The 26,509-nt window shown below is 40.1% G+C and overlaps 3 protein-coding genes across 6 annotated transcripts; 1 reads left to right on the top strand and 2 right to left on the bottom strand.

Moving 5' to 3' along the window:
- Nucleotides 1–451: 451 nt before the first annotated feature.
- LOC146697395 (cyclin-G2-like) lies at nt 452–6,168 on the bottom strand. Of its 2 annotated transcripts, none has more exons than XM_085476118.1 (8): nt 5,932–6,168; nt 5,314–5,436; nt 5,049–5,186; nt 4,690–4,940; nt 4,480–4,558; nt 4,303–4,401; nt 3,033–3,235; nt 452–1,290 (listed from the first exon to the last, which is right to left on the bottom strand). In XM_085476118.1, exons 2-8 carry the CDS (start codon nt 5,434–5,436, stop codon nt 1,179–1,181), a joined length of 1,005 nt encoding a protein of 334 aa, XP_085332244.1. In that variant the 5' UTR covers nt 5,932–6,168; the 3' UTR covers nt 452–1,178. The 2 variants fall into 2 exon arrangements, with proteins under 2 accessions (XP_085332244.1, XP_085332245.1); XM_085476119.1 differs by lacking the exon at nt 5,932–6,168 and adding an exon at nt 5,708–5,790.
- A 386-nt stretch (nt 6,169–6,554) lies between these two features.
- On the top strand, nt 6,555–21,053 carry LOC146697394 (uncharacterized). 3 transcript variants are annotated; one of them, XR_014923395.1, is made up of 23 exons: nt 6,555–6,785; nt 6,868–6,925; nt 8,725–8,864; nt 9,182–9,369; nt 9,495–9,604; nt 9,684–9,987; nt 10,080–10,132; nt 10,378–10,488; nt 10,625–10,706; nt 10,864–10,986; nt 13,537–13,752; nt 13,892–14,128; nt 14,470–14,638; nt 15,884–16,036; nt 16,388–16,500; nt 16,719–16,877; nt 18,129–18,221; nt 18,417–18,539; nt 18,891–19,054; nt 19,354–19,404; nt 19,599–19,660; nt 19,948–20,433; nt 20,622–21,053. XR_014923395.1 is itself a non-coding variant. In XM_085476115.1 (23 exons), exons 1-22 carry the CDS (start codon nt 6,653–6,655, stop codon nt 20,061–20,063), a joined length of 2,958 nt encoding a protein of 985 aa, XP_085332241.1. In that variant the 5' UTR covers nt 6,556–6,652; the 3' UTR covers nt 20,064–20,106; nt 20,622–21,053. The 3 variants fall into 3 exon arrangements, 2 of the variants coding, with proteins under 2 accessions (XP_085332241.1, XP_085332242.1); XM_085476115.1 differs by having other exon boundaries at nt 6,556–6,785; nt 19,948–20,106; XM_085476116.1 differs by lacking the exons at nt 19,948–20,433; nt 20,622–21,053 and having other exon boundaries at nt 6,556–6,785; nt 19,530–19,660.
- On the bottom strand, nt 20,822–26,403 carry fam47e (family with sequence similarity 47 member E). The gene is made up of 4 exons (XM_085476120.1): nt 26,109–26,403; nt 22,197–22,524; nt 21,951–22,076; nt 20,822–21,593 (listed from the first exon to the last, which is right to left on the bottom strand). Exons 1-3 carry the CDS (start codon nt 26,141–26,143, stop codon nt 21,954–21,956), a joined length of 486 nt encoding a protein of 161 aa, XP_085332246.1. The 5' UTR covers nt 26,144–26,403; the 3' UTR covers nt 20,822–21,593; nt 21,951–21,953.
- Nucleotides 26,404–26,509: the final 106 nt, after the last annotated feature.

Below are 26,509 nucleotides of genomic sequence, written 5' to 3'. Positions count from 1 at the left end.
CGGTGTAGAATCTTCACATCCACATTAAACAAATATGTAGAACTGCTTTCTTTCAATATTCTTAAAAATTTAAAAGATTAAATTAAAACCCTTTTCTCAGTCTTTCAGTTATCTGCCACTTCTCCATGTCATGCGTTGCATGTCTACTCTCTCCTATAGCTTTGTTCTTCTATTTTGTCTCTTCTCTTTCCCCTCACCTACTAGCCCAAGACAGCAGCTCTCTTCCTGTTAAAAGAGAGTTCTTCTTCCCCACTGTCCGAAAGTGCTGCTCAAAGGTGATCATTTGAATGTTGGGTTGGGGGATTTTTTTTTTTTGCCATTATAAGGGTTGTAGGGTCTTCATAATACACTTTGAGACAAAAACAAATCTAACTGAATTAATCTTAGAGGTCAAAATGATAAGACTTGACAAAACCTCAAAAAGTAAGAAAATAAAAACAGAACAAAACACTTAAAAAGTATTTTTTTAATTGGAGGGATTATTACTGACCTTCCAACATATTTCACATTATATCTTAATACAATACACATTGAGCACCATGTTTTTTTCTTATTTTTTTACATGTTATGTACATTTTTTTAAAATGTTTTTTTCAGTAAGCTTATCTTGGTAAACATGAAAACATTCACTGTCACATATTAAAAATCATCCATGCATTTACAGGCTGGTATTTTCCCACCACAACGTCATATATTTCACATTAGAATAACATTTGTTAGTTAGCACACTGACATCTGCAGAATACTGTGAGTATGTGTGGCATATAATATATATTAAGAAACAATAAAAGGATGTGGATGTGCTAGTGTGTTAGCTGGTACTCAACAGTGAAGGTGTCTAATTACTGACATCCTAAAGTTGTTACTTGTGCCTCACTAGTTTTCCTGGAATGTGTCGAGTTTAGACACAAACAGAAGACATTCACATGTATTGCCATTGAGCTGCCGAGATATTGCAAATTTCTATTTTGCACTATTATGATATGTTTTTGTTTTTTAGTTTGTTTTACATCAGAATAACAGTAAAATGAATTAACACAGGCACTTAATAATCCAAACCCGTCACTTGGCATACATACGATACACGATACACAAGTGAAACACACAGGTCTGCCCTGAAATCTGTTACAGTTCAGGGGACAAATACACATCTGGTGTTACTGCACAACTGGGAGTCGTTATTCTCTGCAGTTGAGAAAAGTGGAAGGGAAGAAGGCTCCTTCACCGTCGCTTCCTAACGAGCCGCATGGGCTGTCCTCTTCGCAGCTCATGTCCTCACAGGAGTCCTCGCTATGAGACAAGACAGCATTAATACTCAATGTTTCCTTTGTTTAATCGTTACAACCCTACTTACAGTCATTTTGAATGGGATTTAAGCAAAGTCCCACTCGAAACAGCACCAGCACCATTATTTTTATAGCATTTTCCAAATTGACTTTGATTTCATTGGTTACTGCTAGATAAAATCTTAATCTTGAACAGAATCTGTTATATCTGATAGAAAAACACCTAGAAGCTTTCCTGATTTGACCTAAAATAAGGTTTTAAACAAGCAGCAACCTCCGCAGCAGAAAAACTGAAGTGCCTCTCGTGGCTGCGTGAAGCTGATGGTGGAATTATGGGTGTGGCTGCCTCACACAATAGGACAGTGTCCCATCATAAGCAGCTTTAGCCAATCGCTCTGCCTCACTTTGGTTAATGTGACTCAGTGAAGTGGAGTCTTCACTGTTCAATTTTAGTGAGTAATGTTCTACATTTTGATGCATGCTCAGCCAGTCAGATAAAGCAATCCCAGAAAGTTGAATCTGTTCATCTGGACACGGCGTCAGAAAACATTACGTCCAGATGAACAGAATTAACTTTCTGGGACTGATGTTTTATCATATTTGTAGGTGACCTTCTACTAATAATAAGATTTTTGGGTGTGTGTTTCTGTCTACAGTTTGTAGATGTAGCTTCCCTGCTAGTGTGAGCAAAAAACATTCAAAAAGGAATAAAAGAGAAAACATATTTGATACAGCGGTTGCTAAAACCCTTAGAATTCAGGTTCAAAATGCAGAGTCCTAACTCACAGAGTAAAGTTAGTCTTTGTTTTTATTTTCCTCTGGAAGTTTCTACATTTCTACCACCATCTTTGCTCTCCAAGAGCCACGCCTCACTCTTTTAATGTTTCTGGTTTTGGTTTAGTAGTGAAATCAACTAAGGGAATAATGAGTCCAGAGTTCTATTAATGCTAACCATAACCTAATTGAAAGTTAATTGAGAATAATTCTTCTTCAGCACATATTTAACCAATCATTTTTACAATTCTGCTGTAAAATTTGAACTTGAAAAATGACGTTTTGACTTTTCTTAAGCCATTTGTACACAGCAGTTCTGCAGGCTCTAACCTGCTGGATCTTGAAAAAACAAAACAAAACACACACACACACACAAAGTATGCATGTTAGTACTAATATGTGAAGGACAAATTTGTGTTATCTGAATGCAGCTTTACAGATCCTCTTACAAAGTAAATACAATAAGCATGTATGGAGGCTAGGTGGAAAAATAAAAGGCGAATCTATTTTTTCACCTGCTGATCCATCTTATCATCACTTTTTAATACAGTTGCATCCATAGAGCACACATCTCTTTTTTAGGGCATGTTTTATTGTGAGAATTGTGTGTCAAATTATGTACACTAGAGAGAGTCAATATGCAGGACAGAGGATCAAAGGATAAACATAGCAGTCTAACATAAACTGTATCCTAGTATAAAGTCCGTGCAATGTTAGATTGCACTGATATGAGAAGAGATCGGCTAAAACTCCTAAGCGTTCATTGCTATCGACTGTGCTGTTTCCTGTAGTTACCTCTTCTAAGCAACTGCATTCCATTAATGTGAATACATTTGCTGTGTGCTACACATGAGCTGTGGAAAATATTCTGACCTGATTTTACCATAATTATCCCATTTAGTTTTCCAAGGAGCCCAGCACACCCGAGAAATCATTATAACACAAAGAAAGTAGAAAAGATTAACTATTAACCTCTCGCTTTCATCCCAGCTTCTCTCGGGAATAGTTGGCAGACCGGGCACACTGAAGTGACTAGTTTGGAGATTCTGAGCCGTCCTCCTTGACACGATCCAAACAAGCTTTTTGTTGTCTGGTTTGTTGCATTCGCTCGAGCGGTACTCCACCATGCACTTGGCCACATGTTCCTTCCAGTGGAGTAGCTCACTGTCACTGATCTGAAGAGAAGAAGAAAAACAGGAAACATCTGAGAGGTTACAAACAGGAATGGCCTTAAAATATATATTTTTTAACAGTTTTCCCATGCACTCTACATGCATTTGGCCAGGCAACAATAAGTAATTTTACACATTTTACAGTCTCCGCGGGATTACACCGGCCAAACTGCAAACAAGTTTTCTGAACACAATTATCTTTAAAAATATAACAGGCTACGTTTACACACCAGATACAGGTGCTTCATCTGGGGGAGTAACATTTACTCTTGACTTTTGTTTATAGGTTAGACTGGATTTTTAAGGGTTTTAAAAGCATATTAGTGGTCACCATGTCTCTAAGGGAGAGACTTTGTCTGCTGCTTGTAAATTTTTCAGTTTTAATAAAAATTAGACTTGTTTTGCAGTCATGTCTGGTCGCACCGTTTCTGTTTGGACTTTCATGTTGAGTGGGGTGAGACAGCTCCTCCAAACACAGGGATAGGTGAAACAAAGACAACATGTTTTTGGCTGGAGACAGAAAAGTTGGTGCCAAACGAGTTGGAAGAAAAAGTCTAAATATAAATAGCTTCAAATTCTCATTTCACAGCTATGATAAGACTACAGTGAAACTGCCAAAACATTAAAAACCACAACATCAGGGATGTGGAAGCTCATCTGGCTCCATCACAATTCCCGAGTTGCTTCCCATTGAAAGAAAAAGAAAGAAAGAAAAGAATTAAAAATGTGACCTTGACCTTGGGCAAAAGTTGGGTGAAGACGCATTAGGTGATAATTATGTGCAATCCTGATTAAATAATGACCAATATTGTAGCAGGAGTTGCAATTCTTGTGAACTGTGAACAGATGCATGGATGGATGACGGACTCCTGACTCATAAGTACATTAAACCTTCAGCTCGATGAGCTAAAATATCATCAAACAAAATTTTTCTTGTGAAAAGTACACTATAAAAACTAAAAACTAATATGATAATACCCTGATAATACCCTTGTTACTAATATATTATGATGGAATAATACTGACTGTTTGAGAGAGGATTTAGCTGCCGCACCCTATTCTCTTCATACCTTTACATGTCTTTGGAACTGCTGGACAGTCTTCAACAACATGACTGACTGGGGGGCTTCAAATTCCTGAGCAATGAGGGCCAGCGCCAGCACGGATGGCTGTGAAGAAGAACAGATTAATTAGTCCTGATACTCCAAACTAATGCTGCTATGCTGTAAAAGTGTCACCTTGCTTACTTTTGCTTTAGAGAAAACAAGCCGGCATAAGCAGGCTTTTAGCTGGGCTTCCAGTCTCCCAATGCTTGGGATCTCCTCCCTTAAAATATAGAGGGAATCCTAATGTGATCTGCTAGTACAAGCCTCAGTCAGCAGTAACTATTTGACCAGCTCCAATCAGTATGGAGCAGCATTAGCAACAAGAAAAAGTAAATACAAAAAAATATTTACCTTCCAGCAGACAGGGATGTGAAGGCGGAGTAGTAGAGGTGTAGAAAGGTTAAGGCTGTCACTGCTTTGGGCTCCACACTGAGCTTCTCTGAGATGATCTTCTCCATACGACACAGGTCTGACACGGTGAACTTGCTTTGGCTGATGCGAATAAGCTCATGAGTGGGTGAGACATTGCTTTCCTCCTCAACCATTTTGGCAGCAATGTGAAGACAGCAAACTCCAATACAGGGCAAATGCTTAGGCTGCACCTATCATCAACAGAAATGAGCCAAAATCCAATGAATCAAAGTCAAAGGAGACTAAAGGGCATTAAACATGCACAGTTGCAGTCTTGGCGTTTAACTTGGAATTCTTACTTTCATAATGGTGAGAAATCTATCAAGTAAATTGACAGCTTGAACAAAAGTTTGGGTGCAGTAGCCAAAGAAGCTGGTCAGGCTCCACAGTTCTTCCACTCTGGTGTCTCTGCATTTTGCAGATACTCCGCTGTGATTCTACAAATGTACCACTATATATTAGAAAGGCATCACTGAAAATAGCAGTCATTTTAGCAAACACATATGCCTGCAAACACAGCTTTAAAAAAAACTCCACAAAAACAAAAGTAGGTCAGTGGGCTACCTCTGTGGAGGCAGACTCCATCAACTTCAGGCCAGTCTCCCTGGGAAGAAAGTTGTACTCTGTCGCACAGCATGACTTCAACTCTTTCAAGAGCAAACTGTCAACGTCCTGAAGATCCCTCATCTGGAAAACAACACAGTGTAATATTTGTATCCAAGAGACTGTCAGAGTAACCCTATGTTGACTGTAATTGTTGCCTCCTAAACCACACCTACAGGCTGTCCGGTATCCCTACGAAAAAATAAATAAATAACTAATCTGGTATATAACCTGACGATCGTTACAATATTATAAGTGATTTATTAAGTGAATGCATAAAATATGCCGAAGCACAACTACTAAACCACCACCAAATCGAAGTAGATGTAGATATTTGAGCTAAATGACCACTGACCTGAAACTAGGTCACCGGGCTAATCCAAACAGGGAGATGATTTCATATTACAGAGTTAATAGAGCTAGGCTATTTCCTTCTTTTGGGTTTTAGAAATTGTGTTTTGAAAAACAAAAACATCAATAATTGCCAAAAAAACCCCAAAAAACATTCGGGGGCGTCACCCACACAAAGTACTCCAGCGTAAGCTAACTTAGCTAGCGCTAATCAAGCAGTCGTTTTACCTTGCCCAGGAGCGGAAGGCGTGCAGGATAGTAACAGCTCCGTGACTTCAATTTAGATTTCACTCCTCCATGTTTCCATTTTGATTGGGATGATTGACGAGAAATAATAAAATAAGACCTCGATCACCGTCGAAGAGCGACGACCCCCTCCCCGCCGCCCGTAATAAACAAGCAGCTCCGGACCTGCTGGGGAAAACTACTTTAACCATCATGCATCTCTAGAAACGCAACGTCTTGCCTGTTGGCGTCACAAAGTGGCACAAAAAGGCGCCTGTTGGCGGTGACAGTCGTCGGCAGTACTTATGTTTACGGTTTACGGTCACTTAACCGATAAACTTGCAGTTCATCGGTTCTGACTTTCACATACAAGTCTGTCATTATATTTTAACGGTTACACTCAAAGACCGCTCAACTACGTCGGCCAAATTAGCTACGGATTAGTGATGGCTCTTGTGGCACGGCTCCCAAAGAAGAGCTGGCTCTTTTGGCTCCCAATTGCTCTTAATATATTACCATCTGTAGCCTCATATTTTATCTTTATTTGGCAAATATGATGGGAGTTGGCTCTTCCAATTAGAGCCGATGCTTTTGCGCATGACACGTCACTACCACCGATGCTGTTTCCATGGTGATGAAACTGCGCGCTCTAGCAACTCGTTAGCAGTTGTCATTTCCAGGTTCTTGTAAATGTCTTAATCAATGACTTGACATAAAAAATGAGATGTCTTCCACGGGGTCCCAGCCCTCTGAGCCCCAGAGCTATAGGCTTTCCATCAATAGTGGCACTAACGTTTTACGATACCATTACACAGCGAAAGATAGAACAGCAACAGCGGCAGGAACTGGAACCGCTGGTAAGCTAAATAAGCAAAGTATTGCCTGTTAGTATGCTAAACTTTGTTTCAGTAACTTGGACGGTTCCTATTTACTTTACAGATCCCCATGATGGCCCTCTTCCGTTGAGATTCAACAGTGTGACACTGGAGGAGCTGAGGTAAGGTTCCTCACCATAACTTAACAGCTTTTGCACTGAAAAAATGACGCGCACTACGTTTTTTGTCCCAAAGATGCTAAAGGACAGACCCAATGAAAGATAAACATTTAAAAAAAGAACTTAGACTTGCTTCTTTCACTCTATTGCACTGTATTGTCAAGATTAAAAATGTCCTGTCTCACAGTGAACTGAAAGGTAGATCATGCATGTGCCACTCTTGGATGGACTGTTATAATTCCTATTAATCCGGCTGTTCTAAAAGCTCCCTGAAAAAGCATCCAAATCATCAAATCGTCATCCAAGTCACAGCAGCAAGAGTATTAACAGGGACTGGAAAGAGAGATCGCATTTGTCCCGTGTTGGCTCCCTGTTGAAGCCAAAATTGAATAGGGAACGGTTCTGGCTCCGTTCCTCTTCACCATCTACACTGCAGACTTCTCCCACAATTCCACCCAGTGCTTCCTGCAGAAGTTCTCTGATGACTCTGCAATAGTCGGCCTCATCACTGATGGGGACGACAAGGAGTACAGAGGTCTGACCCAAGACTTTGTGGACTGGTGCCAGCTGAACTACCTCCAGATCAACGCCAGTAAAACCAAGGAACTGGTGGTAGACTTCCGCAGGCACAAGCATTCTCCACTGCAACCACTGAACATCCAAGGTATGGACATTGAGGCTGTGGACAGCTACAGGTACCTTGGTGTTCATCTGAACAATAGACTGGACTGGACTCATAACTCAGACGCCCTCTACAGGAAAGGGCAGAGCAGGCTGTACCTGCTGCGGAGACTCAGGTCGTTTGGAGTGGAGGGCCCACTCCTGAAGAAATTCTATGACTCTGTTGTGGCTTCTGCTATCTTTTATGGTGTGGTCTGCTGGGGCGGCAGCATCTCTGCTGGGGACAGGAAGAGACTGAACAGGGTGATCCGAAGGGCCAGCTCTGTTCTAGGATGCCCTCTGGACCCAGTGGAGGTGGTGAGTGACAGGAGAACGGCGGCTAAGCTGTCATCCCTGATGGACAACATCTCCCACCCCATGCAGCAGACTGTGACAGCACTGAGCAGCTCCTTCAGTGGGAGACTGCGGCACCCACGGTGTGGGACGGAGAGATTTCGCAGGTCTTTCCTCCCCACTGCTGTCAGACTCCATAATAAAGACTTTAACTGATCAAGCACACACATCCATACATATGCAATAATACTAAGTGCAATAATCCTTTCTGTCATCGTTGTATTTTTACTCAGTTGTATATAGTATTTGTATTTGTATTCTATTTTTATCTTATTGTATATTTATTTTATTTTATTCTACTGTATATAGTATATTATTTTATTCTATTCTGTACAGTTGTGTACTGTATTTATTCTTATTGTATTCTAATTTTTGCCTCATAACTTTTGCACTGTCCACTTCCTGCTGTGACAAAACAAATTTCCCACGTGTGGGACTAATAAAGGTTATCTTATCTTATCTTATCTTAATATCTTAGAGACCTCATAGTACCATATTATCCTAACAGAGCACTTCATTGTAAGACTGCCCTGTCAGGCTTACTTGTGGTTCACTGTGCTTTAAGTAAAGTGGGAGGCAGAGCCTTCAGCTATCCTCTCCTGTGGAGCCAGGTCCTGGTTTTGATGCATGGCAGTCTTCCTCACAGCTTTAACGATTAGGCTTAAAACATTCTGTTTTGATCAAAGAAAATAAATCAGGCTGTGCTGCAGTGGGTACCATTAGTAAACAAATCTGAACTGAATTCACTGTATGAGTTAGTCTAAGCCTGAGCTTCTATGTATTGACAGTGATGAGCTTGATCGCCGCACCAAAGAAACCCAGAGACTACAAGAAGAGGTGGAAAATGCAACTAAGGTGGTTCTGGAGAGATTTGGCGGCAGCTGTAGGTCACCTGGACAAAGCTGCCATGATATTAAACCTCATATCTGTAAGTACAAGTGTTTCCACACATCTTGTTTATGCTGCTCTAACTTGAAAGATGGGGGGGAAATGTGTTATCTAATGGCTTATTTATTATTGTTTTACAAAATCCAGAGTAGAATAAAATGGCTGAAAACTAAAGGCACAGAAGTACTGAAGCTCAAATTCTTCTAAGCTATTTGGGTCTCAGAAAATGTTTAAATCCAAATAACTATCATGCATACACAGATATGAAGGGAAAGAATTCAACATAAACAAACACCCTAGCTTAACAGTGACAGTGTACGCTCTGAGTGTTTTAAACATCTGTTGCTGTTTTGGCAGATGACTCTCCTGGAGATTCCTCCTTTCTTCCAACCCACCAGCAGGCAGTGACTCAGCCTTTGGTCTTTGGTCTGGATATTTTAAACCAGGAAGTAGCCCAAAGGGACATCAGCTCTCCTGGAAAGCAGGTGTTAGAAAATGCAATGGATGACTGCCTTCAGCAGCTGTCAGACTTGCAGCTCAACAAGGTTCATATTTTATTGCAGCCATGAAATCTTATGTAATAGTTTGGTCATGTGTGATGTTAATAGCAGAGGAGGGTAGTGCACTCTCTGCATTATGTATCTTTTATGTTTCATCTCCCCAAACACAGACAGTTAATCAAGCTGAACAAGAAACATGCTGTCCTCAGAAAGCCATCACAAACCTGAAAACTGAGCTGCATAAAGTCCAGATGGAGAATGATGCCCTGTCTGACCTGAGGTGAAAACACAGATACAGTTCTACATATATAAAATAAAATGCCTGAATCACTTTGACCCACAAATCTTTTGATTTATAGATTAAAGGATTCGAGGAAACACGTTGATCAGATGGAAAAGATGCTGTGCTTGTTGGAAGAGCTTCAGAAACTCAAAAGGTCGAGGGACAAGAAGCTGCAGGAGATGGAGAATGAGGCGGTCGCGCTTAATAGGAAAGTTGAAACATTGGAGCAGACCATAAAGGAGGTGTATCATACATTGGATGGGAAACAATCTGAGCACTCAGTTACCAGCACTAAACATGAGAATCGCAAAACGCAGCAATTTATTCCTAATAAGGCAAATGTGGATCTCAATGACAAGCTACAGGGGAGGCCTTTTTTGGTAAGTGATAGCATTCAGTAGAGTACAATAATGGGTGTATTTTGCAAAAAAAATATGACTCTCATGATTTATTTCTTTCTGTTTCATATCAGTCAGAAGAACAGATGGGGAACAAGGAATACAGTGGAGCAATTGAACAAGAAAGGTATATCATTTTCCTAACTAATCAGTGAATTCTGTCATTTACTGAATGTCAACAACTGCCCATCACAGATTCTTAGAGCTGGGTTTGTCAAACCTGTTGTACAAAAGCTAAAGATTTTCCATTCACTCACACGAAGTACAAAGTAAACCAGCAAATTTACATCAAAGAAACAAAGTAAACTTAAAAAGTTGCTGTGCCCTACCTTAACCGTGTAAATAAACCCTGTGCAAAATGTGTCAACTTAGACTGGAACACCTCATTTCAACTCTTGGCCAGGAGATGGCGATGTTGACTGATATACTGAGCTCATCGAAAGACAACAGCTTCAACTTGTGTGCCAAAGTGGAATTGCTCAAGTAAGTGGCTGTGAAAAAATGTCTTCTTTTTATTATTCATCAGATAGTTTGCAGTGATAACTCCCTGCTGGTTTCTGTATTACTGTAAACCTGTCAGACAATATGAGAAGTATTCACTCATGATTTGTATACCCAGAAAACTCACCGTGAGACCGCCCTCACTGCACGAGTATCAGGCCAGAGAATTGGAGTCAACCTTTTCCAGCCTTAAAGATAAGGTAAAGATGATGTTGAAAAGATGAAGTTATTAAGTAAGGCACATATAAATTCGCTTCTCTGAACTGTGCTGCTTGGATGTGGAGAAGCAGCACCAGTAAATGGCCAGTATGTGCGTCTTTTTTATGTGGTTTGTGAATGTGTTTTGTCATGTTGTAGGTTTGTGGTCTGGAGCAGCAGCTAAGTGAGGCTCAGACGCAGCTCTTGAGTGCTCAGCAGCAAGAAAAAGACAAATCATTGCAACAGGCAATGGAACTTCATTCTCAGCTTAAACAACATAAGGTGTGGTACCACAGTTTTGCTTCTGTGCATAAACTGTTATGTCGGTGTATTAAAGTACAGTGGTTATGCCGGATTAAACTTTGTGTCAAGTTTAGGTAAAATTATGTAATTTATTTAATCTGCTTGTGAAACTTCTTTAGCTGTAGGTGGGAGTGGTCAAAGACAATTAGCAAAACCAGAAGGAGGCTTTTTATAAATGGATGGGTTTTAAGGTTACTAAGGCAGTATAAACTGAGCCTGTACCACCCCTCTTGTAATAACTAATATTTTCATACTGTTCTTATGTACTGCACCGCCATCTATACAATAGGGCAACAATTTCCTTTATAGCAACTGAAGTTTGAACATCCTGACTGATCAGGTCTTTCTGTAATGCCAACACTAGAAGGCTGGAGTTCATTGTTGCTGTGAGGCAATATGTAAAAAACAATGTAACTGGGCATGCAAATTACAAAGCAACAACACTATCCAAGAGACCTGGGTTTTTTTCTGTCTTAAAGTTAGCCTTTGGGCATTAGCTAAGGATGGAAGCATGATCATTGAGGTAATGAGCCTGTGTTACCTCAGTTAAAAGAAGTCTGTGTATTTTCCTGTTATTTGATAAATAAAATGTGTTGCCAAAGGCTGAGGAAAGGAAATACAGTGTTTTTTATACAACTCTGGTGATTTTTCAGTCACCCAAACAAGCTATTTAGGCATACACTGGTCATACACTGGGCAACTGCTATCTCCCGCTTGGCATTAGTGTTGTGTAACGAATAAAGTTTTTTCCCACATGCCATCTAAAGACACAAAAGCTAATTGGACTCAGTAGTTGTCATTTCCAGTTGGCTATTTAGCCCATGTGGATTCAACAAGGTTGCTGTTAATTTTGGCCTCATGATTTACTATACTCACAATCTTACTATGTAAGGAGCAGTTCTCACCACCATAATCCCTGTCCCCAAGAAACCTAGGATCACTGGACTAAATGACTACAGACCCGTGGCTCTGACATCTGTGGTCATGAAGTCTTTTGAGCGCCTAGTTCTCTCCCATCTCAGGACCCTCACGGCCCCCCTCCTGGACCCCCTGCAGTTTGCATATAGAGCCAACACGTCTGTAGACGACGCCATCAACATGGCCCTACACTTCATCCTGCAGCATCTGGACTCCCCAGGAACCTACGCCAGGATCCTGTTTGTGGACTTCAGCTCTGCCTTCAACACCATCCTTCCAGACCATCTCCGAGACAAGCTTTCCCAGATGAATGTGCCTGATCCCATCTGCCGGTGGATCACTGACTTCCTGACGGACAGGAAGCAGCATGTGAGGCTGGGAAAGAATGTCTCGGACTCCCGGACCATCAGCACCGGCTCCCCTCAGGGCTGTGTTCTTTCTCCTCTGCTCTTCTCCCTGTACACCAACTGCTGCACCTCCACCCACCAGTCTGTCAAGCTAATCAAGTTTGCAGATGACACCACCGTTATTGGACTCATCTCGGACGGGGACGAGTCTGCCTACAGGAGGGAGGTTGAACGTCTGGTGACCTGGTGCAGCCACAACAACCTGGTGCTGAATGCCCAGAAGACAGTGGAGATTATTGTGGACTTCTGGAAGCACACAGCTCCACTCCCCCCCATCATCCTGACTGACACCCCCATCACCTCTGTGGACTCATTCCGCTTCCTGGGTACCACCATCACCCAGGACCTGAAGTGGGAGCCCACCATCACCTCCGTCATCAAGAAAGCCCAGCAGAGGATGTACTTCCTGAGGCAGCTGAAGAAATTCAACCTGCCAACACGGACGATGATGCAGTTCTACACCGCAATCATCGAGTCCATCCTCACCTCCTCCATCACCGTGTGGTACGCTGGAGCCACTATCAGGGACAAACAGAGACTGCAGCGTGTTGTGCGCTCTGCTGAGAAGGTGATTGGCTGCAGACTCCCATCTTTGCAGGACCTGTACACCTCCAGGACATTGCGGCGTGCAGCTCGGATCTCAGCTGACCCTTCTCACCCTGGACACAGTCTGTTTGACCTGCTCCCCTCAGGCAGGAGGCTCCGGTCCATTCGCACCAGAATCTCTCGCCATAAGAACAGTTTCTTCCCCTCTGCTGTTGGACACATGAACAATAGCCATATGACTGTTCCCACCACTAACACATGACCCTACGCTGTGTTCACTGCATCATTCCATGTTTGGCACTGATCACCACCTGCACTCATGTATATATCTTTCAACGTAGCACTCTTAATTCTTATTCTCATGTATATATCTCATGTATATCTCATGCACATATCTTTCCACGTAGCACTTTTAATTCTTATCCCTACTTTTATTTTTTTCCATGTCTATTTAAGTGCTATTTATGACACTATGTTTGCACTGAAGCACCGCAGCAATTTCCTAATGTTGTAAACCTGCTCAACATTTGGCAATAAACCCCATTCTGATTCTGATTCAACGTTCAGAGAGGGTTGCCTTAATGTGTAAAATTCCAAAAGATTATAATTTTTGCCCATTCCAGTGCAGGCAACTCACTGTGCTTCCTGCTTTATCCAGAGGTGCTGTGACCAGCAGCAGTGTGAGCTCCAGGAGGGATTAAAGGTCCTTCGAGGGCAGCTGAAGGTGACTAAGGAGCAGCTTCACCAAGCTGGGGAGGAGAAAACCCGCCTAGAGGCCCTGCTGGAGCAGAGGGACCACGAGGGAAGGAAATCCCAGGAACTCCTGTGGGAGAAAGACAAAGAATTCCACTTAAAGCAACAAGAAACTCATCAAGTAATACACTTAAGAAAATGTGTTTGTGTCAGGTGCCTTTTTTTCTTTAGAGAGAATATTTTTAATGTTTTTTATAAATTTTTTTGTGGGGGGAGAGATCACCATTTTCAGTGAATTCAGGCTTAAATATTTTTTTTAGCATCTTAACAGGTTAAAAGAGGCTCAGAGTCAGTGCCAGACCCTGCAGATAGAACAAGAGACATTGAAGCTGAAGCTGAGTGACAGAGAGAAGACGATAGATCTTCTAAAGTTCCAGATCGAGAGCAGCATCCAGATGACAGTCCAACAAAGCTGCACCATCGATGATCTTCAACAGGAGAACAGCCTCCTCAGCAACCAGCTCAACCAGCACAAGCTGGAGATGCAGCAGCTAAGGGTCAGAAGCAAGTATTAGGTCAAAACACATTTTTCCCTTTCTTTTTTCCTGTTGACATGTCCTAATGCAGGGGTGGGCAATTCCAGGCCCCGAGGGCCAGTGTCCTGCAGGTTTTAGATCTCACTTTGGGTCAACACACCTGAATCACATGATTAGTTTGTTACCAGGCCTCTGGAGAACTTCAGGACATGTTGAGGAGCTAATTTAGCCATTTAAATCAGCTGTGTTGGTTCAAGGACACATCTAAAACCTGCAGGGACACCGGCCCTCAAGGCCTGGAGTTGCCCACCCCTGTCCTAATGCCACCTTTTCTCTTTTTTCTATTACCATTTGCCGGTAAGGCTGAGGTAGATCGCCATAAGTCCCACCTGGCTGCTGTAGAGCATGAGAGACGACAGCTCGAGGCCTCTGTGGCTGAGCAGAGCCAGCGCATCCGGGAGGAGACTCTGGAGAAACAGCAGCTTACCACCCAGCTGGAACTGCGACGTGTGCAGTTAGTTAGCCTTACTAGTGAGTTGAATGTACCCTGTTTCACAATCAGTGAAATAAGGTGACTGGTTAAAGCGTAGTCTGATGAAAGTTTAAAGATGCTGTTCAGCTGATTAATGATGATTCTGTTGACAGTAATGTTTAAGTGATCTGTGGTTAACACAAATCTGCCATTTCTCTTGTTATTCATTCCCTTTAAAGAAAACTGTGTAATTAACCAAATTGTGGTTTAGGAGAATTGTTTACACCCTTACTGTCTGTGACATGCAGTTTGTCTCACACTATGCAATAGAATATCTTAAAAAAGGCTTTAGGTTTTGTAAGAGAGGCATTCCACTCAGACACTCAGACTTTGAGGAGAATTTAGCAAAAGCATTGTAATCTTGGTAAGAGTCTGATTTCCAGGGAGAAAAAAAGCTGTTTAAAAAAAGCCAGCAAATAGATTAAAGTTATTACAGTTACATTCAGGTGTTAACCAATGAAATTGAATTTAATTTAGATAACACTCAAAAATACCTTCATAGTAAGCACAGAGAAGTGTTTGAAGTTTTGTGCTTGATTACCTTGAATGATAGACCCTGACTCTGTTCTGTTACTGAGTGGAGACATGGATAGTTATTTATGTGTTTGTTTGTTTTTATCTTTCATTTTAAGAGGAATTCCTGTTGAAATCTCTTTTACCAGGGTGACCTTGTTCCCTTGCCCTCATTACAGTACTAACCTAAGTATCAGTGTCCAGGTTAATATAGACATGTCTGAAATGTGCTGCCTAGAATAGTAAGCTGGCAAAGTACATTTTTACTGTATTCAGGGTTTTCCTGCACATATCAACGACCCTCACTGAAGACAGCTTAATTTTCTCAATTTTAAAACACATTATTTCTTATCAAATGGACAACAACGACAGGAGAATGCAAAACGTTTTGTTAAGTGTAAGAACACTGTGTAAACCCTGTATAACATAAGCTAAGCATCCATCTTTGGGTCGTCTGATACCTCTAATCAATAAACTGCTGAAGTCAAGCCTTCCATTTACCAGGAATTACTGTGTAGACCATGGAGGCGTTTCTCGAAAAACTTTAGCTCTCCTGGCTTTTAGTCTAATCAAATTATCTTCTTGTCCTGCTGTGTTAAGAAAGCAAAGAATTATGTTTGGTATGTTTACACTGTTAACCAAGCCCTTCTGTTGTGGTGTGTGTTTGCTTATGTGTTACCGTCTATTTCTCTCTCTGGACGTAACACGTGTTTGTCCGGGCACGATTTCAGAGGAGCACAAGGAGCTGCAACGGCTGCACAGCTGTAAGAACGAGGAGCATGAGGGTGTGGTGCTGAATCTTCAGAGTCAGATAAGGAACGCCCACGATGAGCTAGATCAGATCCAGAGCACCTTGGGGACCCTCAAAGGGGCTGACAGACATGGTTTGATCAATGTTTATAATTTAAAATGCAACTTAATTAAAAGTCTTCATGAACAAATAAAACTCTGAGGAACTGCTTGTGATTTTCATATATATATTTGGTCAGGTGCACAGATTACAGTGAAGTACTTTCACGTTAGCGACCTTTAGTATCACAGAGACATTTTGCATTTCAGAGAACAAAAAATTTAATATTAGTGAAATGTATTCAATTCACTTTCTGACCTCCTGTGCTTCATTTCAGTCTGAGAGATGTAATCTGTAATTCCCTACCCTGTAATCCATCCTAAAGAAGAGCTCTGTGATTATTTATGTTGCCATCTTTCTGTCCCATGGTTTGACTCCACTTCAGGCCTCCAGGTAGCCTTGGACATGCAGAAGGAGATCACTGGCAGGAGAGAGCAGGTGGACTTGATGCAGAGCAAAATTCAACATCTGGAGGAGAAAGTGGAGAAGCTGCATCACGTGAGCTTTTACCATGTTAACTTTTGACAAGTTAGCTCTTGATGACATAGCAGTCAAAATGTCTTAATCAGTAGTCTTCAAATATGCAACACTATACAACTGTTTTTTTGGGGGGGGGTTTTGTTGCTTTTTTGGCAGTTAATTTTTCATACTTTTTCCAGTTCTTCACATTCATCTGAAGTGAGATAGGCATTACTCCATGTTCTCTTCTTGTCCAGGAGAAAGACTGCCAGAACTTGGAGACCGAGCGTCAGCTCCAGGAACTAACCTTCGTCAGGGAGGAGAAGAGACAACTTGCTAACGAGCTGGAGGTGCTTCGCTCCAAAGATCAGCAGTTAACAGATAGGATCAGTGAGCTGGAGGCAATCCTTCACAAGGTGGCATTCATTTACACTTCATTTTAGTCATGACACAATTTTTGACACCTGCAATTTTTAGAAGCGTGAATATGTTGGTGACTGCCTGAAACATGCAGAGGTTTGAGTGTAAGCAGTGTGCGGTGAAGAATAAATGTTTTAAAATACACTTTCTCCTCAGGGGGTAACTGTTTTCTTTTTTAACAGTTTCCCCTGTTTGCTTTTTTTTCCTTTGCTGACACTGTTTAATAAAATCATAAAATGCTCTTTACTCTTCTAATTATGGCCTGAACTTTACTGGACCATTGTAACACCTTGATTCTTTTCTTTTCGGCCATCCTGATGTAGATTTGCTGCTGTGCTTGTGATCATTGTCCTGTTCCGTGACACAGTTACGGCCAAGCGTCAGCTGACACATATATGACCACATATTTGATTTTAGAATACTTTAACATACAGAGGAGTTCATGGTCGACTTAATGACTACAGGTCCCATGGCTGCAAAACAAGCCCATTTCATCCCTTTGACTTGGCATGAAGTATTTAAGCTGATAATGCTCTGTTTGGTTTTGTGGCTGTGCATTATGGCCAAATGTTTCCACTTTGACTTTGAAGAACATCGTTCTAGAGGTCCTGTGGTTTGTTCAGATTTCACTTAAGCTGTGTAGCCTGTTCTTTTTAGAGAGAGAGGAAGCTTTCTCCTGGAAACCCTTCCAAGCAAGCCATACTTGTTCAGCTTTCTTCAATAGTCATGCACCGGAACATTTAACATGCTAACTGGCCTGTAGAGTTGGAGAGGTAGCTTTTGGGTTTTTTCCTAATTCTCTGAGCAATGCGCAGTCTGATGTTGCTGGGGTATCCATTCATGGGACGATTTTGGCATTGTGTTAATTAAACAGCTGAATGCACCAGACCAAGCTGCCAAAATTCTGGTTTTATACAGGTGTTCAAGTCTGATGATTAGAAAATCCAGTGCATTTTGATTAGTAGCACCTGGCTGACTCTTATGGAAGCAGTACATAATCTTCCCCATTTACATGATGGGCCCACATGCTTCTGTTAATGTTCATTATCCTTTTAAAATAAAAATTAATTAAAAGATTCTACAATTGGTAGCATCATACTTTCCTGTTTCCCAAAGAATAATTGTGTTCCTTTTGAATTAAAAGTTCAAAATTTTATAGAGACAAGTATAAAAAGGAACTTTGTCAGTCCTCTTGTATCTCTGTTTGTGTCCCAGTGTGACCGCAGTTTCTTTTTGTATTTCAAAAGATGTCGGAGAGCTTTGCAAACTGTCAGGATTTTATCCAGCTGCGGGAGCAGGAATATTTCCGCTTAAAACTCCACCATGCCCTCCACTTGAAGGTAAAGCTGTTCTACATAATTAGTAGGACAGAGCTTTTTTATAATCAAGAATATGCTGTATTCTATGTCTGTGTATAGAAAAAAACACAATAAGTGCTCAATGCTAAGGTTCTCAGCTGTGTGTTAGGCTAGGCTATAATTTTTAAATATTGCACATCTTTCAGTGGGAGACATGACCACATTTGTTTTCTGTAGGAGCTCCAAGGTCAAAATCTGCACACAGCTCTGAAAGTGTGTCCACCTGATCTGGACTCCCTGATCCCATCTGCACACACTGCTCCACCTTCCTCCCAGCATGCCTTCAACGCCAAGATCAAGGTACAGTGAGAAACTCCCTATATCTCGCCTATCCCTCCTGCTTTCAGTCTGTCAAGTGCTTGTGTGAATCATTTTATTTGGCTGTACAGACACGAGACATCTGCTCAGCCTTTGAATTGCATTCCTGGAGCTGGGAAAGAAAACAGACTGTAAATAATTTCAACACAGGGTTGAAATGCTATTTGTGTTGGACTGCGGAGACAGTTTTATGTGTTTTTATTGATTTAATTCAGATAAAAGAAGACTGTCCCATATATTTTGATTTCACTGTTAAAAATGAACATTTTAATAAATATATTACCAAATATCACTTCATTTACATTGTCATGCACATCTTTTTGGCTGCTGAAGTCAAGGAGGCAGCTGGAGAGCCCCACTTGTGAGCTCAGATCTCTTGACAAAATCCTGAGAGGAGGGATTTTGGAGAACCCTGGACCACACACCGATAACAGCACCACTGGCAGCAGCTTCCACAGGAGGAGGTCTGCACCAGAGAGAGTACACAGAACCGCATTGTACGTCTGGCTCAGTTCCCACACACCCCAAGCATTAGCTTTATTCTTAGGCCGACTTAGGTCACATATGGAAATCATGTGATATTTCTAAGTGAGCAAGAAATCATAGATGAGCCCTACGTGGTGAGTGCTTTCACTGACCACACAGTTTCAAAGTCTATGTTGTAATATAAAATGTAAAAAAATTGCCTTTTATCATTCAAATGCTTGTATGTACCCAAATTTCTGCTGTACTCTCATACGCTCTTGTTATATCTCACTTTACCCATATTGTAATATTTCTTTTGTCTGTGACGCAGAACTGATCATTGCGATACTGGCTACAAACTGAGGAGAAATACCTTCAGCAGGTAGGGAAAGTGCCCCTTGTTTTTGTTTTTCTAAATATTTTGCATGACTTTGTGAGTGTGACTTGCCCTAAGGCTGTGAGATGATCCCACCATATAGCCATGTGACCTGTTACCTCTCATGAAAGGTCCTGCAGTGTGCTACAGGCCTGTAAAGCAATGTAATGAATCTCTGTTTGCACACACACTGTGTACAGCGAGCTATGTTTCCTGAAGACAGCTGAACCAGATGAGAAAATAATCAAGTCCTTCAGTCAGAGTGAGTTTCATAAGCAGTTTTTATTTAATATATCTAATTTCTTATTACTAAGCATTAATTTATTTTATTTTAATTTAATTTTAGACCTGCAACAGTTTCTTATCACTATTAATTGGTCTTGGTTGTTGTTTGGTTAAATACGCAGGTTTTTTTAAGTTACTGAACAAGAAAATCATCAAGAAAATATTTAATAGATAGTTTAATAGATAACTCTAGATAATGCAAGATAGAGCAGTTTAATAAAATAAGATTTGGTTTAAATCTGTAACAGACACTCTGCTTTTTAGGCAATTTTATATTAATACCAGAGACTGCAGTGAGGGATACTTCCTCACCACCGCTACTCTCACTGGGTCGCAGGTCACCAGTTCACTCTCTCCTGACCTCTGACCCCAACAACTAACAGAGACACGTCAAAATGCTTCTGAACCCCTCTTCTTTTATCAGTAAGTTCTTAAAGTTCTTAATGATCACAACTGAGCAAAACTGAGGTCATTCAGACAGTAGTCAGGAACAAACCAAACTGATTTGAACACTTTTACTTTGAAAACTGTTTCCTGCTGTTGATGATAGTTACAGTTACATTGTTTTAAAAAACATGTTACAAGCATTGTTCACTCTACATCGATATCATGACATGAGTCAACTGTTTGTACAGATTGAGTCATTTATAGTTTATTCTTTTACTGGAGAGATCAAGGCAACCATTTCAGAGTCTTTGAATGTGTAGGAAAGGCTGAATAACATCAACAAGAAGAGTCATGTAGTTAAAGGTAAGTCAGTAACAGATGAAAAGACTTTTAGGTGTGACAGCAGCTGAAATCCAGTTCTGCGTTAAAGGCTATTACACTTGTCCTTTAGCATCTCACAGCATCTCATGCTTAACATTCCATTGTGTTTCTGATTGATCATAATCTGTCAAATATCATACCTTTATGTTTTTTTCTTTTTTGTCTTACAGATGCCTCATTTTTCAAAGGTCACAAGAATGAACTCTGACAGCAGAAAGTTTTGAAAAAACAAGAATTTCACTCACATGTACTGTACCAGTGTACCTCCACATGTGATGTGACAATAAAAGTGATTTGATTTGATTTGATTGATTTGAAAAAACAATCAGCTGTATTATCATGTTTAAATAAAGTGCTTGAAAAATGTGAAGTCTCTTAATAATTATTTTATTCATAGCATAGATTTATAATAAATTTACAATAAAAGCTGTGATTCAAGTAGTTGGGACACATGCTGCCCATACAGTACATCTAGTACAGTTCCGGCTGCTTTTAGGGACTCTGGAAATCTTCTGCCATCCTTTGTTTATAAGCACTACTTAATTATCCATATTTCCTTTATATGATAACAAATATACACACCTCTTGTTATTGATCTTTATCTTACTCTTCAAAAAAAGGAGATTCTTTAGAAATAAAGTCATACTTAAACACCCTTGTCCTTTGTATCCTCTTGAGCTTTTTCCATATACAAACGATGTGGACCTACCACACAGAGGTCTTTAAATCCAAATATTTTGTATCCTCTTCACTCTTGATGGTTTGTGTTACTTGCCATGAAACCAGCTGTTTGTTACGTTAGACGGGAAAGGACGATGGGTTTTCTTGAGATTTGTGCCAGATCCAAGTCCCCATTCTATCTCTTGTTTACATTTTAGTTCAGCTACTTGGACCTGTTGCCAGACTCTTGAATTTGTTTATTTTTGCACGTAACTGTTTTTTTCCTCCCCAAGTAAAAGATATCAAAATTTATATTTCACTTATATTTGTGATCTGTACTGAATTTTGTTCTTGCTTTGGAAATATGAATAGCCTTCCTGGTTGGGATTTTATACAAAAACCTGAGAAGTTGCTGTGTGCTTGAATGGGCACAATTGGTGGCAAACAGACTTGAAGGAGGAGCACCATCAGAAGCATTCATCCTGCAAAAGTCAAACATAAGTATCATGTCATTATAATAGTTATTTTGTAACTTCTGCGAAACAGTAATGTGCTCTCTTGTTAGTTTGTTATCTCAAACTGAAAAGTTTGAGATAACAAACCTTTTACCAGGAAGGCAGACTATCTCCTGAAAACTATACTTTGATGTCCTTAATTGTGTTCAGTTTTACTGAGACCAACTGGTCTCTCTTGATACTCTTTATATGTGTTTTTTTATTATATAGAAGGGTTTCTTGGAGTTGGATTTTGGACATCGTGACTTCTCTGCATTTAAGCAGAGAAGTCATGTTGGGCATTACTAAAATAGCCAGGTATTTCTAAGCTGCGTGTGTACCTACATTTTAAGTTTGGCTGTTTCCTGTTTTGACCTCCTCCTCTGCGAGGTCTTCTGAAGGTGCAGGAAGTGCAGAGGCATTGCTCACACTCAAATCTGGGTCCAAAACAGCCACCACCCGATTAAATAACTAGAGAACAATAAGACCATGTAAATATGTTTTAACACAGTGTGAAGGTATTTGCCTTCATTCAGGCATCATTTATCTGCCTAACCTGAAGCTATGTCATTCTGGCATAGAGGAGCTTACTTCAGGAGTCAGGTGATCCTTATAGTGAGGGTACATAGCCAGAGGGTGCTGCTTGAGTTTTTCCTCTACAGAAGCGACATACGTACTGCGAATCTGCTTCTGGATCATCTGCTTTGAGAAGCAGGCATGCTCTTTAGAGATGCTCTTTCTAGGCGTTTGACTGGAGTTGTGCTCTTGAGTCCCCGGGAAAATAAGAGGTGAGACTCCTGTGTAGACCCCAGGTGTCACTGATGAGCAGAGACTGGTGTTTGTGAAACGCCAACACCTGATAGATGACAGCTTGTTATCCGGGGCTTTAAGATACTTTGCTTGCAACCTTTCCCTGTACCTGGGGATTTAGAGAAACGTAAAAACTTTGTGAAACAACATGAATACAACCCAGTAAAAGCGAATTTGTGTTGTTCAGAGAAACAAAAGCAGATATATCAAAGCAGACACTCATTGTGCATTTCCTGCTGAACAACACAGATATTTTTCTAGAAGCTGTTTTTCATATTCTGTTAAGAAGAAGGTTGAAAATGTGCAATTTATATATATCACAACAGCAGTTGTGACAGAAGTGTTTGCCCCTTTCCTATTTTTTTGTATGTTTGTCACAATTAAATGTTTCAAATCATAGAATTTAAATATTGGACAAAGATAGCACAAGTAAACACAAAATGCAGTTTCTAAATCGCGGTGTTTATCATTAACCTCCTATGACCTGGTGTCCACATAGGTGGACATCACATTTTGGGTTGTCTAGAACAAAATACTAAATTTTGCTCTACAAGGGCCTGATATCCACTTACAAGGACATTATACTGCCAATGTCCTATCGAAATTTAAAGCGAATGTCCTCATATGTGGATCTTATTTTTCTCAGAAACAAAAATCAGGTAAAAAAAAAAAAAAATCACGTAACTCTTTGTTTTTATATTCATCAGGTCCCAGTCAGCCCAAATAGCAAAGAGAAATTAAAGTCAAAGTCCTGACCTGAATGCAACTGAGATACTGTGGCATGACCTTAAAAAGGCGGTTCATGCTTGAAAACCCTCCATCATGGCTGAATTACAACAATTCTGCAGAGATAAGTGGGCCAAAATTCCTTCTCAGTGCTGAAAAAGACTCTTTCACAGTTGTTGCTGCTAAGTTGGCCCAACCAGTTACTAGATTTGGGGGGCATGTAGGTTTAGATATTGTTTTCTCCCTTAATACTGTCATTCAGAAATTGAATATTTTAATTACGGTACTTGTGTTGTCTTTGTCTAATATTTAAATATTTTGGATAATTTGAAACATTTTTGTGTGACAAACATACAAAAAATAGGAAATCAGGAAGTGATGGTGGAGAGGAAGATGCTCTTTTTAACAGGAAGAAACATCAAGCAGAAGGAGGAAGTGAATGGAAAGACACAATGTATAAAACACTCTCATAGTTTATGAGAGAATGCTGTAGTGGGAGTGGAGAATAAAAGACATGCAGTGCATCGTGGGAAATCTCCCAGCAGCCTGACTGTATAGAAGCCTAACTAAGGCATGGTTCAGACTCACTTAATCTAGCCCTACCTATAAGCTTTAAAACAAAAACTAAAAGTAGGTAACGTCTGTCTCCTGATCATAGACAGCTCGTTCCACAGGAAAGGAGCGTGGCAAGTGAAGGCTCTGCCTCCCATTCTACTTTTAGGAGCTTTTCTAAAGTTTGGTAATGTGAAGTCTTTAATATGTCATGGAGCCTGGTCCTTCAGGAATGAAACTTTTTTTTTTTTTTAATTAAAGTGTCTCATCATGTAAGCAGACACTTTTTGTGTATTTGAAAAGGTAACATGCTTCTGCTTCACATACTTGCACTCTGTTCTCTGAGTTGTCTTTATATTTACCTCTGCCAGCTAGACACTTATGTAGTCTGTACTAACTCCCATGTCCTTCTTTATCTGCTCAAATGATAAAATGGTTTATTTTTTAAAAAGGCTTGATAGTTTATTTATTTATTTAATTATTATTATTATTTGCTGGAATGGAATTCAACAAAATGTTCTTGTGTTTAGACTTTTTGATACTGCAAAAACATTCTCCTACATGAACACCCTTATCTGTCTTTCCAAACTTTTGGCAGTAGCAATATCATATTTTGTAGCATAGCGCAGTTTAAAGCAAGTTCAAGTTTCAGATTCTTACTGAGGGAAATTGGAGTAGTCTGGTGTATGACTTTTACCAGTTTCAGATATATTATGCTACAGTCTGCAAAGAAAGCAATGTTTACTTCTGGTAGTGTGACCTTTATAAGCTTTCCAAGGGTATTATTAGTTGTATGACAACTGTATTCATCACCTTTGTTAACTAAGAGTCTCCTTGGTTGTTCAGATCTTTATGAAAAATTCAGGTGAGGAGTGTCCGAGTTAATGTGCCATAACATTTGCATGATGTCTACAGAGACAATATATGCGAAAATCTATCAACAAAGACGGTGTTAGTATATCTTGTTGGGGATTAAAAATCTTATTTTGGGACATAGCCAGCAAACTTTTCAAGCACTCTCTATCTAACTTGAAAAAATGTTATTGTTTATTTATTAATTCTTGTGGCATGCCAGCATTTAATCCTTTTACCCGCTTAAGAACAGTGGCATTATATTTTGTTATTTGTGTTTCTCTAGTTCCCTTAGATTACCTGCAGACTGGTGTTGTCTTATTATTTATTCTGTACTGTGTTCTCAATCTCAGAGATATTGAAATTCTTAACCAGGGTAAAGCGTCCAGCTGTGTCGCCTCTCTCTCAGCAGCATAATGGCATACATCAACCCCCCCCCCCCCCCCCCCCACTTACATGCACATCTCTCATCCTTTAGAATATAAATAAAGATATAAATAAAGCAGCTCAGTGACAATTTTAAATAGCACTCTTTCCATGCGTGCGGTGATGTAGAGTACCATGTTTGTCTTCTCTAGTCCTGCCTCTCCCTTTTCCTCTTCCTCATCTGAATTCTATGTATTTCTCAAGTCTCCTCATCCCTGCCCTCATACTTGTTCAGGTTAGGTGGGCAAACACAGGAAGTAGGTCTAAGAGGCAGCATCAGTGATGGTGAACAATATGTGGACATCATATTTTGGGTTGTCTAGACCAAAATACTAAATTTTGCTCTACAAGGACCTGATATCCACTTACAAGGACCGTATACTGCTACTGTTCTATCAAAATTTAAAACGAATGTCCTCATATGTGGATCAAATTTTTCTCAGATACAAAAATCAGGTTAAAAAAGAATCTGGTAATTCTTTGTTTTTACATTCATCAGGTCCCAATCAACCCAAATAGCAAAGAGAAATTAGGAGGTTAAACCAGTGCAATGGTCTGAAAAGTAAAAATGAAATAGGTATTAGAAATGCACACATAAAATACTGCCAATAATACAACTAGGAAAAATGCTCTTTGAAGCAAATTGTCCCTCAAGCGTAGAAGCAAAATATGAGTAGGAAATTAGTATTTTATGTAACTGTCCTATTGTAGCCATTTTATAATATTATATTTTATTGTTGAACCTATGTGAGATGGAGTTAAATTCATTAGATAAGCCCTTATGTTACTTATACGGTGTTTTATACGCATAAGGTTACTCAGCATATAAATTAACTGGAGCATGCAGGCCTGCTGCACTGCAATACAACATTAGCATAAAGCTGAAATAATTGTACTTGTAGATGAGTAAATGCATTTATTGCTGTTTGCCAGAAATAAAGCAGTCTGAAAGGGGATGTTATGTATTAGTTCGATTTCTATTTACAAGTAACATTAGTTAACACTATTACATTACAAGTACATCTTTTTAGACAGTGCAATGACACTTCTCTTAGCAGTGGTTAAAAAGGGCGAATGCAAATATTTTCTTGTAAATAAAAGAAAAAGTACAGTAAAAAAAAAAATTAAGTGACTTACCAAGGAAAAACTGGTTGTTTGGTTTTAGACTCCATCTTCGTAAATATTATCTGTTAATGAGTTTTGGAAAACCCCACGAAAAACAAGCGTTACGTTTGCTGACTCGTGACGTTCGACGGCGGTTTGTTACTCAGTAACTATGGTAACAGCGGAAGCCGCAAAAAATCTAGTTAATTTGCTAAAACTGCTAATTTTCATATGAAAGGAACCCAGGTTAAAATAACTTTTGCTTTCATTATGTCTCCGCTGTGTCACATTTATGGTGTACAGCAAACAAGTACCGACGAGTATTTGTTTATTTTACCGCCAAATCCAAATACCCAACCTATGTGTTTAATTTGCAGTGAGCGTGTTGCGGTGTTCAAAGGGAGGAGATCACAACTTTGTTCCCCAGTAGCAGG

Source organism: Copadichromis virginalis, linkage group LG12 (genome assembly GCF_057382275.1).
Source record: "Copadichromis virginalis isolate Kocher_CV1m ecotype Utaka linkage group LG12, C_Virginalis_male_GT1.1, whole genome shotgun sequence".
NCBI classification, from domain to species: Eukaryota; Metazoa; Chordata; class Actinopteri; order Cichliformes; family Cichlidae; genus Copadichromis; species Copadichromis virginalis.
Note: the sequence above shows the minus strand (reverse complement) of the source record. Positions and strands in the feature narration are given on the sequence as shown.